The following is a 17,483-nucleotide window of genomic DNA, read 5'->3' as shown; positions in this document are numbered from 1 at the left end:
GACAGCTGAAGGGCAGTGCTTTCACGGAGGCCAAAAGGCTGAAGCGTGGGGGGCCTGGTGGGGTGGGTGAGCCTCAGGATAATGCCATTACAGTGGGGATGAGGGCTGCATGAATGACCTGAGGAAATCATGGGGCCAGCAGGAATGTTGTCCCGCTGAGCACACACATGGCATTTCACTCTGCAGCAGCGTGATAACCCCCACTCTTCCCAATAACAGCCACCCAGAGTAGTCCATCATTAAAAAAGAAACCCGGTGGAGAGTTCTCGTTGCACATAGCGTGCTAAACATAGCATGATTACATGTGCACAAAAATATGAAAGCTCCACAGGACTGCGTTCATCGAGCACGTGCATCCACACTTGATCTTGTTTTCTTAAAAAAAACGTAATCTGATTTATTCCACGCAAAATATTTCTCTCTTGCAAGAGCGGTCTCGGGTTTCTCTTGAAGATTACAAAGAAATTAATTGCAATAGTTAAATACACAAACATAGTTAAAACTTTGTTCGTTCTTGTTGTTTTTACTAAACACCTGTACAAACCACCTCATTATCTCCATTTCCCCACATGGAGCGACCAACCTTTTAATTCCGTTCCAACAGTGTGTGCGAAGGATCTCCCACTGAAAGGGACCCTGAGCTCGTGTGACACCAGGTTGTAAGCCTCAAAAGGAGCCAAGAAGAGCAGGTTATGTCCCCATGTAGACTGGGTTATAGTGTGTGTGTGTGTGTGTGTGTTACATATTCTGTATTGACAGCAACCTGAGGTCACTATAGTTCACTGGCTGACAATAGTCTTGCTGTCAAACATTCAGTAGTAGGAAGGATGGTCCAATGGGCAAGGTAATGGATACCAATACGTGCATAGTCCCTGGTTATAGCATTTTCAGTGATTTAGTTTGGACTGCCACAGTTCTTGGAAGGCAGGGATCTACTACATTTACAAGGCTTCTGTCTTTTATACCTGCAGTATCGTTAACCACAAGGTCGAAAATCTAATACAGTACAAATATTTCATGTAACATTGTACAAAGAGTCTATGAAGATTCTGCATTGTGCTTCAGTTTCCTATAGTAAAGTCCGATCTCAAATCATTGTGCTGTACCGTGTGCAGGTATACAGATACAGTTTGGTTGCTCTTGTTTCCTAAAGTCTGTATAGATGGAATTGATTTTACTTATGTTCCGAAATATCAAACAGACTCACTGTAATATGTCAAAAAGAAAACATACTGCATTTATGAAAACATCGCCCAATGTTAACCAGATGTTAAGAATCTAGCGCAATTAACTGAAAGTGATGCGGTATGCTCCATCGAACTCAACAGGCTTCCTCGTCTTTCCCATGCACAAGAAGCATCTACCGTGCCAGTAAAGCCCTTCTTCTCTTTACTTATTGTTTTTGTAGGCCCATAAATAGTCCAGGCTAAATTAATGAGGCCACAGAGATGGTGATGGAGGAGTTAGGGGATAAAGGAATGGAGAGATGAAGGGAGTGATAGATGGCATCATTATAACGCAGCACATCTCACTTAACAGAACTGTTAGCTTTGGAAGTTGCGTGTTTTAGCATGCGCCAGTTCTGCTCTTCGCTTTGCTAGAATGCACACACACACACACACACACACACACACACACACATACACATGCAAAAAAACAAATTACAGAGGCGAACAAAGCTCTTTGAAACACAACAGTCACACACACACACACACTGTAAATGGGTACACACAGGAACATTTAATATTTTCAACATTTCAACGTTCAGAGTACACATCAAGTCACACACACACACACACACACACACACGCACACATCAGCCCACAAACATACACAGCAAGCAAACTTCTCGAGCCCACTTGCACACATACTTATACGTCACCATAATTGGCTCCACTGCAGCTATAGGAAATGAAGATAAAGCCTATTCTTCCCCCACCTGGGGACAATTTACAGAGAATCTCAGTTAAACTGAACACACCGGTAATTAAAACCGAGTCCCAGTCAGTTAACTGTCTGATATCAGAACTCTGCATTATGACATTGTTTTAGGTAAAAGACTTCACAGAGCCAATTTTGTGCAAGCCAGATTGAGCCATTCTTCATCGCAGCGTGCCTCAGAACTAGAAGCAGAACTCATGGAGGGAAAGACAAATTACTGCAAAATGAATGAATGAATTTAAAGACTGCTGCACTGAACTTCTCTTCGGCTCTCTGTCGGAACCGGGAAACATCGCTCCTCTTATTTGATGAGCAAATTGATGCTTCAAAAAATTTCCTAAAGTCTGGCATCAAGTTATTAACTCTGCTGTTCAGTGGCTGAGGTCTGACGGTAATCAAGAATATTATATATTATATAATATTATATAACTGGAGGCCTGTGTGCTGCAAATGTAGCCACATTTGACATTTTTTAGATAGAAGGCAAGTTTACACATTTACCTTACGCGTGACAAACACATACAAAAAGTATAAAAATGTAATTTAAAGGTGTTAATGCAGAATCAGGAGGTCAAGAAATCATAAATATTAAAACGAAATCACACTAAAGTGTTCTTTCAAAATAAAATGAATAATACTAAAAACTATAATCAATCTGTACGCCTTGCATACGTGTAGAGATGTCGGGGGAAGATCAAAAGACTAGATGAACGATCCGCTTCATTGATAAAAGGTGTGTACACCGGTGGTTAATGTATGGCGTTGTAATTAACACCTTATTTTGTTGGTAATGAGATGCAGTGCAATCTATCAGCGATCAGACAGCGTCATGTCTGTCTCTTCCGCACTTTTCGTCTCTCAAGCCCTTAAATTTCTGCGTTGAGGGTGGATGTGTCACTCAGCGTGACATTAGCATGGTAAGTACATGCAGATGGCAGTCACAGCCAGTAACCTTTCAGGAGCTATTTACATGTAAATCGATGGATTAATTGGCTAAAGCTCATTAGTGTTGGGGTCTCATCAATACTATACACCTCAATTACCCCTGGCATTGGGCTGTCATCTGGCTGCGATCCCCCACCAACACCCACCCACCCCGTGCACCACCCCTCACCCACAGGAGACAGTGATATAAATGAGACCTCCTGATTGGGAACTCAGGATCCACCAGAACCAGTTGTTGTTAATTTTCTATTACTGTACTGTACCTATAAATAAATACTCCTTATGAACTCGTACGGGCCAAAACAAAATACTGCTAATAATCTTTTTTTCTATTTTATCCAACCATCATTTATATCACCCTACTTTATGACTACTTGCACCACTGCCAATACAAAAACCAGGCAGAAAAGCAGAAAATCATTCAGGGTTCTGTGTGGAGATCTTGTATTAATCAGTGAAATTTCTCTAACATCCCTGGAGGCTTTGCACTTTGGCATCTCCTCCAGGTGCTGAAATTGAACACTTAATAGCAAAAGACTAGCGAAGCGGAAGAAATAGAAAAATTGGTCGGTTGTATCGCTAGACGCGGGCCATGCTACCTTCACCTTGACAAATGCCTGGTGCCATCCATTTGAACAGGCAGAGATGAAGGGAAATGAATCGAAGGAGGTGGGAAATCTGTGGATGATGAGTACAGTAATCTTGTTGGACACTGCTGTCTGCGATTTTTTTAACCGCTCATCTTCACACTGCTCCTAACCTTCCACGCATATTTGTGTGTGTGTGTGTGTGTGTGTGTGTGAGTGAGAGAGAGAGAGAGAGAGAGAGAATGTGGGAATGAGTGTAATTTGTGAGAAAGGTCAGTGCTCATATCCACAGTATCCTTCAACCTTTAAAGGTTGAATCCTTTGTCCTGGTGTAAGTGACACTTTATTCCAGACTCTACAAGAGGAGAGCTGTAGACAAAGACAGAGTGAGAGGCCTCTAGTTTGAGAGCGGCGGCATTGAACAGTTTTGGCAGCACAAATGCTTGTTGACACAAAGTGATAGTGTTGGCAAAAGGACTGCTAAGGGACCAAGATGGTTGAGCTGACTGAAAATACTCATCTGCAAGAGTCGTAACTCAGTCGGCTCTCAGTTGCTAATAACGTGAATAATTGCAGCTTAACTATACAAACACTATTTTATTATTTCGTACCCATTAACTTTAACTTCACCGTTGAGACCAAGCGGCCTCCAAACAAAACAAACCACATTTACTTGAGCACAGATAGAAAACTGAACACTGGGTCCGGAGTCCTGTTGAAAAACTGGGAAACAAGAAGCACGGCCATAAGGAAATAGCTCTCTTTTGTAATATTAATATAACACATAAAGGTATAAATAAAACTCAAAAGACACAGCAACAACATCTAAGCATGGGAATATTTCATCCATTGCTTTATTTGAGTTGTACAACCTGTGGATGTCATGACTGACTACAAGGTTGGTTGATATCTAATTGTTTGAAGCAATACAATCATTTTCGCACCCAGAGTCAGCATACTGTCTTTTTTCTTTAATGCAGGGATTTGTTAGTGGGAGATAAAAATAAGCGTCTTCACCAAGAGTGATTCTAATCTAGATCGCTTGACACGGTCAATGAACAACACAAATATAAATGGAGAAAACGTACACACAGCTGCAGGCCTTTAAGGTCTTCTGCTATGGTCTACTGTTGCTGTCTGTATGCTTGGTTGCTCTAGGCATGCTTTGTTGTGGTTGGCATTCAGCGTGCAGGGACAGCTAAAGGCTTGGTCACTGAGGCCTGACCGCCTTTAATCAGTGTACACAAACTCGCACACACTCATATGCATACATAAGCGTAGCGCATATCTCAACGCGCGAACAATCCACTTCCGCGCTCGCAGACGTGCGCATTCACACACATATACGAGAGGGCATGTCGCTCCACCTGACGCCGTTTGTAAGTCAACCTCCAAGGCCGAAAGCAAAATGTCACCACTTCCCTCGGTTCTTGAGGGCGGACGGGGATATATGGATGGATAGAGTGTGCAAAAGATGAGTGCAAGGACCTTTTAGTTTATCTCCATTGAACGTGGAGTAGAGAGAGTCACAGATGCATGGAGTCTGAGTTCATGGATCATTTCAGAGAGGCAGAACTGTCTGTGACATCGGTAACTCCTTAACTGGAGCAACAGCTGAGAAGTAACTCACGATGAGTTACGTGGGCTTTCGCACAAAGGGAGTGTGTGTATGTTTTATCAATGGCTGAATTGAGTCCACTTATAAGAGATTGTTTAATTTATTTGCATTTAGAGAAAGTAACATTCTCCACCCTTGATTTCTTTTTTTATGCTCTGTTCTTCTTTTACTCTCTTCAGGTGATTTAGGTGGCCTTTTGGATCCGTACAGTCCCTCCTAGTTAGCTCTGTGTTCTGTAGCTCAAAGAGCTTTTTGTGGCTTTCTGGCTCAAGTCTCTCTTTACTCTGGCTGCCCGATATCTGCTGCAGGAGGTACTCAGATCGTTCATTCAATACACATTTGGGAACATTTGTTTCACCAGTCTGGAGCAATCCAATGTCCTCCTGGCTAGAAGCGCGGGTGCAGACATGGAGCTATTTACCCTTTTGATACTAATAAATATACAACAGAAAAACAGCTACAACTTAACACAGTCTGACCCATCTTACAAAACTAGTATACCAAACGAATTACATAAAGGACAAATAGATAACACCACAAACTAGCACACTATTCATACAGGGTACACTGGCAAGCTCAGCCATAAGAAAAGCTGACTAAAAAACTAGACCTGAAAACCCAAGTGAACCCTTTTCACAGCCTAGAAATCCACCTTTTTTAAACTTCTTTTGATCCACTCCAGCATGCTCTGGGCCAAAAGCTATCACTTTTGACAGGCAACCTAGAACCTAGAACATCCTATTGCTCTGTCATATATATATATATATATATATATATATATATATATATATATATATATATATATATATATACACACATAGGTAAGTCTGGAAATTGATGCCTCAATCTATAAACATAGACAAAATTAATTATCCTACTGTGGTTTTATAAACACAAATTAATGCTTTCAGCAGGTTAAAGCATATTTCAGCTGCAGCATGATATTAACGTACGGTTGTATGTTAAATGTGTCAGTGAGCAGCAGTTCCTGCTGCGGTAAGCACTTTGTCCTCCTCTCCTCACCTCTGCTCACTTCTGGCTTACTAATGACCCGCGTCTATTGACAGACATGCCTCTCACACTCATGTTGCGCGCTCATTCCCTCTTTCTCACACACAGAGAGCGATCCCAGAGGAGCTGTGATGCCCTTCCTTTCTGCAGACCTGATTAAGATGGAAGACATAAACAACGGAAACAGCAAGGTTAACACAGCAAGGTCAACAACACACAACTAGACAGAGGTGTGAGTAAATAAACACTACAAAAATACAAAGCAGGGGGGAGGCTAAACCATGGAACAGCTGAGTGAAGGTTTTATATATACAGTATACTGTATATTGCTACTGTACTGACACAGAAATAGAACTGCAAGCAAGTGATGCCCTGGCATACTTCACTTTTCTTATCAAGTTGACATCAGCCCAGGCTGTCACAGTTTTTGATTGTGTATTGGATCGTGTTGCGTTGGTATGTGTATGTTTAGCATGCAAGGCCTGCCATTTCACTGTCTATGACATGGCACGGGAACAAGACTCTGGTGAGAAAGTGAAATGCTAAAAAAAAAAATCTTCAGAAACACTGTGAATGACTGTGAGATGTCTGTATTCAACAGTCACTGGACAGTTGAGTACAGAAATTCAGAAAAAACGTCCAGACAGTAAGTGCCTCTATGTCTCCCCGTTAAAACAGACATTGCTGTCATTGCTTGGCTGTCATTAAAAACTGCCGTGTTTGTTGAAAGGAAAAGGTTGGTATGCTGACATCTGTGATGTCGCAGCACAGCGAGATCAGACAGCTGCAGGAAGACAGACATTTATGTGGTGACTGCTTGGGTTTTTCTAGCTGAAATGACACTGAGAAGCCTGTCTTCAACGAACACACAGTGGCTGCACAGTACGGTGAAATGATGTCCCTGACAACTGCTCACAGAGTCACCATCCATGCTTACAAGACGCGTTCAGATAAGTGCGACACTTTACAGTCGTAGCCTCGAGATGTGAAGCTGAGGGACATACCATATCTTCAGCACCAAGGACAGCAGACGTCATACGTACACTGGGTTTATAGGAGAATAGTTGATTTAATTTATGGGTGATAATGTGATATAGAAGTAGAGGTAACAGGTGTTGCCTTTTGTGCAAATATGTGAAATATGATACAATACACTGAGTACAAAAGCTGTAATAGAAGGAGTAAAAGATAAAATACATAAATTGCAAATGCTGATTATGATTACACCATAAGGAATTACAAAAGATAAATAAACATATAAATCTCCAAAATATTCACCATACAAATCATGTTTTTATCATCTGTAATTCACATAGACGTGTGTTGTATTTCGTGTCCTGATTGATTCTCTTTTCTTTTCTTTTTTTTTATTTTACATAAACTAAGTGATTAGATGCTGTGTTTAACAGTGCTAAAGGAAAATAAGCATTTGTCGACCTTTGCACATGTCACTGATGGCTGTGTGATCTTGGGACCTGTGCATCTGCTCAAGTTATGATGGAAAATCTATTTGTCAGGGAACTCGCTGAAACATTTGAACGCAATGCACAAAGGAAAACGATTAGTGGAGCAATGCAGGCACACACATACACACACACACACACACACACACACACACACAGCAAGCAACCTCTGTGGATGTTGAATTGATAGCAGTAACGTCACAAATCACAAAACAGCCCTTCTGTGCCAAGGAGTTTTCAGCAGGGGTCTACATCCCACTGACAGCTTGCTTTCTTTCTCTTCTGCCTTCGACTCACACCCCTCCTCCTTCCTCCCTCCTCCCTCTCCTGCTCGCTCCCTCTCATCCATCAGGAAAGATAGAGGGACCACCACCCCTTGTTCTACTCACTCACTTCCCTCCCCTGTTACATTACCTGTGCATCTAAACAGCTAGTGTGTCTGTCAGACATGGGGCAGGACGTTCCCTACCGTGTCCATCCCTCTGTCCTTGTCTGTCCACTGACAGACACTCTTAGACACAAGCAGACACTCTAGTAATGTAGCCCCAGTCACCATCCATCAGTGTTAGGGCAAACCTGTAGGCTGCATTTGGAAAACTCAGAGAAGCACACAAACACACACAGACACACAAACATAACCATATATACTGTATGGAGATTAATTATATGTATACGTCCTTTTCTTTTGCTTACTTTTTGTAAACATGTCCACATTTCTGCAGACAGTGCAAACCCACACATACCCGTATACACATACGCGCACACACTCGGCCAGAAAGACTGACCACTGTGAAGTGGTCGGGGGCCTCTCCAACAAATAAACACCCCATCTATCTATCCCTCTATTTCTGTTTTAGGCCTTGTTGAGTGTGTGTGTGTGTGTGTGTGTGCATTTGAGTGAGCTTGTCTCTCTGTGTGTTAAGTTGAATTCCTGAGCCTGTGGTTACCAACGGCTTTGAAGTCCCAATAGCACCAGGGCCCCGGGGTGACAGGCTTACCCGCCACCCCCAGCCTGCACTGGAAGGCCCATGAAGAGAAAAGCAAACAGGCTACAATACCCCAAATGAACAAACCTTTCCTGCATCTTTGGCAACAGCCCCCTCCTTGGCTTTGTGTTCCAGAAACACACACACACACACACACACAGCCCATCAGTGCACTGTATGGGTGGACACACAGACAAAGAAGGAGACATTGATTTAAGATGACTGATTCAATATTCCTGTACAGAAAACTCACTCTGTCTATGAGCATATACACTATCATTGCTGAGTTTCCTCACTTAGTGAGTAATTGTGAGCAATTCCAGCCTTTCCTCTTTCTCTGTTTCCCTCTATCCAGTCGGATTTCCCCTCTGGCTGTTGTGCGGTGGAGAATGAGTCAGTACAATTGCTGCAGGCTTCTCAGCATGTTTTAATTAGCTCTGTAGTTTTTTTTGCACATCAAGATCATGGGAAATTCTCAACGACACAAACAGTAAAAGAGGGACTCAGACTTAGGGTAGAAATGGAGACAGGATACAGGGAAATGTGTGGACAAAACACATCAGTTGCGCCTCTAAACACACTAACCTCCGGTCTCACATGCACAACTTTGAGCACGAATGCATGTGGTCCCTTTTTCCCTTTCTTCATCCACAACGCAGTGGGTCAATAGCGTAAGGTAAACACATTGATGCAATGAAACTTGACGCATGAAATGATGAGGTAATTGTGGACTCCTGTCAGATGAAATCCCAAAGGAAACCGCTTGGCAGCAACTTTCTACGGAGGGCTTAGTTGCCACTATTTAGAAGAGACTTTATGATTTACTAATTTTCATTTGGGTAAAGTGCTAAAATATGGCTACAGTTGGGGTGCGATTTCCAGAAAGAAATAAAGATGAGCGTAGTTTTATATTTAGCAAAGTTTCTTTGGTGTAGTTTCACTGGAGCATCCAGTCCAGGCCTTGTCCTTTCTTTCAGGCTCCTCTCTCATATTTAGCTCCAAAAAGGCTAAATGCCAGGCAGCACACAGCCAAAAGACTGCAGCAAAGAAAGCCTCCATACTAAACTAAACTGACAAGAGAGGAGGGGACTGATGCAATGTAACACTAGTGTTAGAGCAGAACTATGTACAGTACAACATTTCATTCACCCAAACAAATACACACATACACACACATGCACACGTAGTTCAGCCTGAACTGATGTTAACATGTGTGTGGCAGAAGTATCTAACACCTGCTCTCGAAAACATGTGCGGAGGTGCTCAACAGTAACTATTGGCTATTGTTATAATCTTTCAGACCGTGCCGGTCCCGCCGTGAAGCTGTGCAACTATTGCATATGATGTGCAGCAGGGTGCAGCTGGACAAAGTAACAATGGCTCAGAGGATGCAGTGAACTGGATAAATAAAGGCTTCGACACAGAGATGCACAAGTAGAAGAACGCACAGAGTTGTGTAAACACATATTTGGCAGTGAAAGAAGCCATGAGCAGAAGCAGTGATGTATGTTAGCCCGTCGCTGGTTAAGAAATACTAATTGCAATTTATGGGATGTGGTAGTGTGTGTGTGTGTGTGTGTGTGTGTGTCTGTAGAACTGACATGTTCCTGTGGAGAGCTGGGCAGTTATATAATGGCCAACACAAACAAACAGAGTCCTTCCAAGGGGACAAGAGGGGAGCCAATAGCTCCACGAATTCACAGCACTCAGCCTCAACAGTCGGCCAGAAAAATATACAAAAAACACGGCACAAAACACAACATGGTTCAGGAAAATAAGAAAGACAATCTAAGCAGAACTGTGAGAAAATGTTAAACACTGAGGCTGATAATCTTCACGGGTATAGTTATGATGGTGAAGTCTATCTAGATAGATGTGCTATAAGATAGCCCACACACATGTTTGAATATTATTACTAAGTGTAAAATACAAAAAAAAGCACCACGGACATTCAAGTCTTCATTGTATTGCCTTTCTTCTGATAAAGCTGCATAATGGTATTTTTGATCACTAGGGGGCAGGCAGTCTAGCAAACAAACTGACAAAAGCATCTAGCAGAAACAGAGCAACACTCTCATCCCCCCGGATGTTCTATCGCCCCGCTTAATGAATACAAGTCCAATATTTACTGGCGTTTTAGATTCGGTATGGTCTGACCACTCCTGAGAAAAGCATGTGGCTTCTATTTCGCAAGCTAAATGCCAAACGAGTTTCTTCAGCAGTCATGCTGGATCTCCACCGTGTTGCATCAGCCCTAGTGACCAGAAAACCGAAACAACAACATGGAAATGAGACAGAGACTCAGTGGGATTGGCAGCACTAGCAACCCTCATATTATAGCAGACAATTGTCAATGTTGATTAGGATCAAATGACAAACTAAGAACTAAACCTATTTTATTGGTCAAGATTTTGTAGACTTGCATCTGCAACAAAGTCACTGAAAGATGGATAATGTGAGTCCAATATGTCCGCTCGAAAGCCGAGCGTGTGTGTGTGCATGAGGGAAGCAGCTAAATCACTTAAGAGAGAGAGGGCAGAGATTGATATAAGACATTCAACATGAGATGGACGGCGAGCATTGAACCAGCAGCCAAGGCCATCGGCCACAGGGGTGAGAGGAGAAGGAGGAAAGAAAGGAAGGAAGGAAACATAGGAAGAATACACTGGTGGTTGAAAATGGTGAAGTTGGTGCAGATTTGCAGTATTCCTATTTCTAAAGGTTACTTTCTTTCTTTCCACTTGTATTATAAAAAGATAAATAACCTCTGTCTTTGTGTACAGATTTACTGCATGTATGTAATTGTAATATGTAATAAGCATCATGAAGCTGACAAGTTTGAGGATTGTGTGACTTGATAAACCCAGCAGGAATGTAAACCTTGCTCTTTCCTTGAACGTACAACGGAACAGCTGCTTGCATTTGCAACACGCGCGCGCGCACACACACACACACACACACACAGACACACACACACACACCCTTCGCCTAAACTCAACAGACAGAAATCCGTTTGCTGTTTTAGGATCAAATTAGGGTTGCAGGAATTTCACACTGATGGTAGACATGAGTTAGTTCACCTGCTCCAGTCTGTTCTAATGACAGATGAAAGACTGACTTAGTGAGATTAGATCTGGCCTTACATTCTCTGTGGAAATACGCCGAAGTCTGCTCACAAAACACACTGTAATCCAGATGATGACTGACACGTCCATTCGCGTTGTACAGCCTGAAAATCCGCTCACTGTGTTTCTCCTTGACAAAAGATCCGTTGACAACTCCTGCTCCGATAAGGATGATGAAATATCAAAATATGTTACCATGCACTGAAACCTGTGAGATATGTAATAGTACATATGCGTTGCACCCATCAGCCACGCACGCGGACACACTCTGGCAATGGCAGCTCACACATGGTGACCCATTGCCAGACCCAGACAGAATTCATGTGTGTTTGTTTGAAGGCGCCACTGACAAAAACATCCTTGCTTTCACAAATATGTCCGGCTAAACAGCGACCTCACACACACAGACGCAGCCGGATAGTGATATCAAATACTAAAGTGTACTCTATTAAAGCCCTTAAACACACTTCGCCGTCTGTTTATACAAAGACAACTGCTTTCTCACTAACTCACAGACACACACACACACACACACACAAAGACAAAAGAGAGACTTAGGTAAATGGAATATGCTGCATTGAGGCACCCTGTCAAAGAAAACAAAGCATAAAATGTTCTCCTCCATCCACATCTGACTCAAAGCTAACAGGCAGAGCTAACAATGCTCAAGCCAAACACCTCTCTAATCACAGTCTGTGTCTTAAATCTGCCTCACTGATGCTTACTGACAGCATGTATGCTTAGTCACTTGATTGTGTGTGGGTTTTGTTATTTAATATATTTATTTAAAAACAACACAGGGATTTATTTCGTCTTATTTTACTATGATTCAATTAGTTTGTGCCGTTTGTGTATCACACCATTTCCCTGCACTGGGAGAACAACACATCCTTGTGTTTTGGGTTTTGTGGTCCAATATGTCTGTTTTTAGGTTTGTGACATCTGTTTTTCGCTGGCTGTTTTCATCTTTCTGGCTATCGGTCCGCACGGTGACCTAAACCCATGCAGTCATCTATCTGTTAACACAGAGGGCCTGCAGAGCAAGCTGCATGCTGGGGGCCCTGACGGCTGCACACGGGGGCTGTGGGGGCCTGTTGGTGCAGCTGTCCCACTCCAGAGTAACATAAGACCTTATTAGAGTCCATTAGACCTCTCTGAAACTAATAAGAGATTGTTAAATACATCCAAACATTCACACAATTCACAGAGAGACAGGAAGTGAAAAGAGGGCTGTAGGAAAGGGGTCAGGTGTCTGCCATTTGTCTCCATAATATCCCATTCTTTAATCCACGGCTTTTGTTCTTTCAAATTTGGGTCAGAAACACAATTGTATGTGTTGAATGGTGTATTTTATTTATTTACTTAAAAAAAAAAAATCTTCATCAGAATTGTTTATTTTTATTATGAATGTATTAATATCATTTGGATACGTAAAAAATCGTTTTAATGACTTTTAAAGTTACATTTACATTTACTCATCATCCCTGATCTGCTGTTTGCACATCCAACGTTTTCACCTGACAGCTGCTGCAATTTTTTTTCCTCACATCTGGACAGACATGGGCTCATCTGGATTCCACAGGCCCAGAAAAGCAGCTTCCCTTGGCCCTGACAGCAGGCGTTTGACCTGTGAAACTGCCTTTGATCTTTAATTAACACTGGGCATGGCTCCGGAGAGGACAGAGATGATGAACTTGGGAGCATTTGGGACCAACTACAGTAACTAGGACTAAGAGAGCTAAAGATTTTTTTTTTTTTTTTTCAAATCCCAGCACTGTTTTAACATTAAAGGTATTGTGGCGGCACTGCAGTGCAGAGGTAGCTGCTTTCAAATAGATGCTGTGTCTGGCTTCTAAAGTAAAGTGAGGAGCTCTCTGTAACTGAGAAAAGAGGAGCACATATAGAAGGACATGGACCACAGCAGACTGCCACAACAAAGAGAAAGTGGGCTTTCATGGCACACGCAGCTGGTGCTTCTGTTTCTTTTCTCAAAGCCACTCTGAGGAATTTTCTCTTTGACACGGTTTAACAAAATGTACAGAAACACAGACTAATATAACAAGTAAGCAAATGTTGTACATAGATACTGCATGTATTGTTATATGGTGCAATATTAGGTATGCATGATGTATATAAAATGAATTTAAAGCAACATTTTCTACAAAATACAGGGTACTATTTAAAGAATGGGACAAGTTATTGCTTTTAAGAAGTGTAGTTGCAGGCTGTGTTGCATATTCTGTGCTCATATTTAAATCAACTCCATTATAAGTGAAAGTTAAATACATGCAATACTGAAATTCTTTTTGGTCACTGTGGTTTTTAAACAGACTGCAATGTTGTTTTAAAAGCTGAGATTAAATTCTGAATCTGTTGCTTGATCCCAACGTTGATATAAAGGTCACCACGCGGGTGTTGTTTCACATTTATTGTGTATTACTTCAGTAATTTGATCATGTGAGGAAAAAAAATCATTTCAGGACAGTTTTACATGCAATAAGTCGTCCACAGCTGTAGGTCAAACCATCATGTAAGAAATGTTCTATGACCAGGAGTCCCAGATTTCACCACGGACTTCAGTCCTTGCAACATTTTCATTACTTCCAACCAACTGGCAAAAACTGAATTCCCATGTGTGATGGTGATGCTGCAGAAAGAAAGACAGTCGGGATGGGCTGAAAATTGAAGGCAGTCAGATATTTTGGACTTTTTCAACCACCTCCAACGGAACAACAGACCTTTGGGTGAGATTGAGTATCTCCAGGCTCCAGTGTCTACCCACTCGGGCCTCCTCTAACACCCGCAACCATCACCACAACTATTCCATTATTCACCATCCACTTCAGCCCACGCCTTTCTTCTGCTTTATCAGTCCCATCTTTGCTCCTCTGGTTAAGCTCTTCCCATGGCTAATGATGTGTCACAAAGAAGATTACAACTGAACTACTGAACACTGCAACCTATAGCTCAAAGATCTGGCTAACACATCACATGTGTATGGAAATAAACACATACAACTTCGGGCTTATACTCCAACACTCTGGGATTTTTGGATTTGTTGGAAGGCATCAAACATACGTTACGCACGCACACACACACACACAAATATGCAAAAACATAAAGTTTGGGCATTTGACATTGAATGTTCTAGGCTGACAGATATGAAGTGTGAGATGAAACACTTCTGCAGCATTGGCAAACCTTGCGCTGTATCACACACAGTATTATAAATAAAGACAGAAATACAGGCTGTGTTCCCATTAAGGCAAAGGTGCAAAAGAGAAACATTACACACAAAGAAACACAGACTACAAAAATGCTTAAAGAAAGATGATGTGTCTTACTTTGGCAGGTGTTGCTTCTTTCCTCGTACCCTGGGTTACATAGACACTTCCCAATAGGCACAAGCCACTCCCCCTCTGTGCTGCAGTACATTCGTGGAGGTTCCTCCTCTTTGGAGTGATTGACACATGAGCCTTTGACCTCTACCAGCGACTGGGAGTCTATGGGAACCGTATCAGGGAAGGAAGCCAGATTCCTCACAGTGTACGGGCACTTTTTAAAGTAAACCCTCACTGAAACCAAAGCTACGCAGGCGCCCACGTCCTGGAACGCCAAGTAGAAGCCCTTCTTGGTCATCGGACCCACCTCGCGCACCTCAGTGTTGAGTTTGAGGATGCGATCACCCAGGTCCATTTGGGTGAAGCTCTCGTCGGCAGCGATGGTGTCGATCTTGGAGAACTGGTGTTCTCTGAAGTGGCTGCCCTGGTCATCATCTGTCTCCAGGTAAAGGAGATTGAAGGTCTCCTTGCAGGTGCCCAGGACCAATGGGATGGAGTTGCAGTCCCTCAGGGTGAACTTCAGCTCCACGTAGATCTTCTGGGCTGACTGGCGAGGGATCCAGTTGGTGCGAAGCCAGTTGTTTTGGCTGTATTCCATCACATTGCAGACCTGGAAGGTCCTGATGGGAGTGTAGTGCTCATCCACCCCACTGATCTCCTCCCACTGAAAGAGATGGAGAGAAGGAGAGGTGGAGGAGAGAGACAAAGAATAGGAGGAACAGACAAGACCAGGAAAGACAGAGAACCAAATACGGGAAAAATAAAGAGAGTGGGTTAAAGGGAAAAGAGCGTAGGAATAGAGAGGGAGGAACAGCGAGGGGTAGTCAAAGAAGCAGGCAGCGTTGTAAGAGCAAAATAGGAAATACAAAAAATTACAGGAGGGTGATTTGAAAGGAAGAATCGAAAGGTACAATAAAGGGTGATTAAAAAGAAGAGGCAGAAGAAGAAAAGGGAAATGAGAGTATGAAAAAGGAGAGGGGTTTATTTGAGAAGACAGGCGAACAGAGAAGTTAGAGTATAGAGGAAGGAGAATGAATTTGGAGGGATACGAGAAAAGGAGGAGAAGATAGCAGAAAGAAAAACAAAGTTATATCCATCCTGTAAGCACATATAGATCAATTATTTAGATTCAAAGTCACTCTTGCTGCATATTAAGCATCTAAATAAACTTAAGGGTGGAAAAGAAAAATCCCACTACCAGATATGTTGTAAATTACCCTAATTAATTAAAAGCAAACTTGCTGCCTTAGCCAAATTCTCGAGTTTTGTGAAAATATCTCTGAGAAAAAAGACGGAGTGCGATAACCCATCGCAGTCTTACTAAATTTGTGTGAAGCTGCTTAATTGCTGTTAAATATTAACAAAATCTCATAGTGCTGTTTTTTTTTTTTTTCCACCCTTTAACTAACATGTTTTTCTCTACAAGTGAGGCCTTTCAAGCTGCAGTCTTGGTTATTTGCATCACAGAACTACTGCTACTAAAGGAAACGTGCTGAATCCACTAAGAAACAAAAGAAGCTACGAAGTACAGACAGATGTGAGTGTAAAACCAGGAACGTTCGTGTCTATCTTACATTTTCCCTCCACTGGGAGAAAGCAATGAGGGAGGAGAGGAGAAAAAGAAATCGGGGTCATTCCTTTTGAATCCAACACAGCGGGAAGACTCATTGATCATGCGCTTTGCCTTCGTTGTCCAGGCAAATCAACACTGAATAATAGCGGTGATGAATGGGCAAACACCTGAAACACTGGGCTCATTGTGGTTAAAATGACAATCATTGAAACCAACTGGCATAAATGTGTAAATTGATTCTTTTTTTATTTTTTATTTTTCTCCATGAAATTCAGAATGAATGTATGCTTGAATGGGCGGTGTTTTGTAGACAGAGAAAAAAAAAAGAGAGAGAGAAAGAGAATTTCTGGGTAAGTGGAAACTGAATTATCGCTTCTTTCACACAAGCATTAATGGAAACATAAACCCACACACACACTTATGTACACTCACATAAAGCTCATGTGAAGTGTTTAAAGTCCTACAGCGGACAGACACAGCAGGTGCTTTCAGCCCGAACAGAGAAATTAATGACGAGCTAAGAAAGTCTAGGTTCTCCATTACATGTATTTTTGCGTGTCATTGTCTGTAGGTGTGTGTGTGTGTGTGCGTGTGGGTGCGGGTGTAAAGCATATCTATGCGTCTGGCGCTCAAGGATCTCTCAGGCTGAAGGATGGCCACTTGCTTTTCATCTCACAGTAAAGTTAATGAAACACCCCCGAGAGAGAGAGAGAGAGAGAGAGAGAAAAGAGAGAGACACAGAGAAGAAAGTGAAAGAGACGGGCCTGAAAAAGAGGAAGAGGAAGAAGGAGGCGAAGACAAAGTGAGAGGGAAACTGAAAGGAGAGATTCCATTGGTGTTTAGTCTCACACGTCTTGCTTTCCTTGGCATCACCTCATTGATCAGAGTGTAGT

At 42.3% G+C, this 17,483-nt stretch overlaps 1 protein-coding gene across 3 annotated transcripts in view; it reads right to left on the bottom strand.

The window, feature by feature from the left end:
• epha3 (eph receptor A3) overlaps positions 1-17,483 on the bottom strand; it is an 81,417-nt gene that overhangs the window by 50,631 nt on the left and 13,303 nt on the right. For all 3 annotated transcript variants that reach the window (XM_026376301.1, XM_026376302.1, XM_026376303.1), the window contains exon 3: positions 15,021-15,681. In XM_026376301.1, coding sequence (XP_026232086.1) covers positions 15,021-15,681 — 661 coding nt within the window. The remainder of the gene's footprint in view (positions 1-15,020; positions 15,682-17,483) is intronic.

The sequence above is a fragment of the Anabas testudineus genome, chromosome 21 (genome assembly GCF_900324465.2).
Source record: "Anabas testudineus chromosome 21, fAnaTes1.2, whole genome shotgun sequence".
NCBI lineage: Eukaryota > Metazoa > Chordata > Actinopteri > Anabantiformes > Anabantidae > Anabas > Anabas testudineus.
The sequence above is the reverse complement of the archived record's forward strand: the minus strand, read 5'-3'. Positions and strand labels throughout refer to the sequence as shown.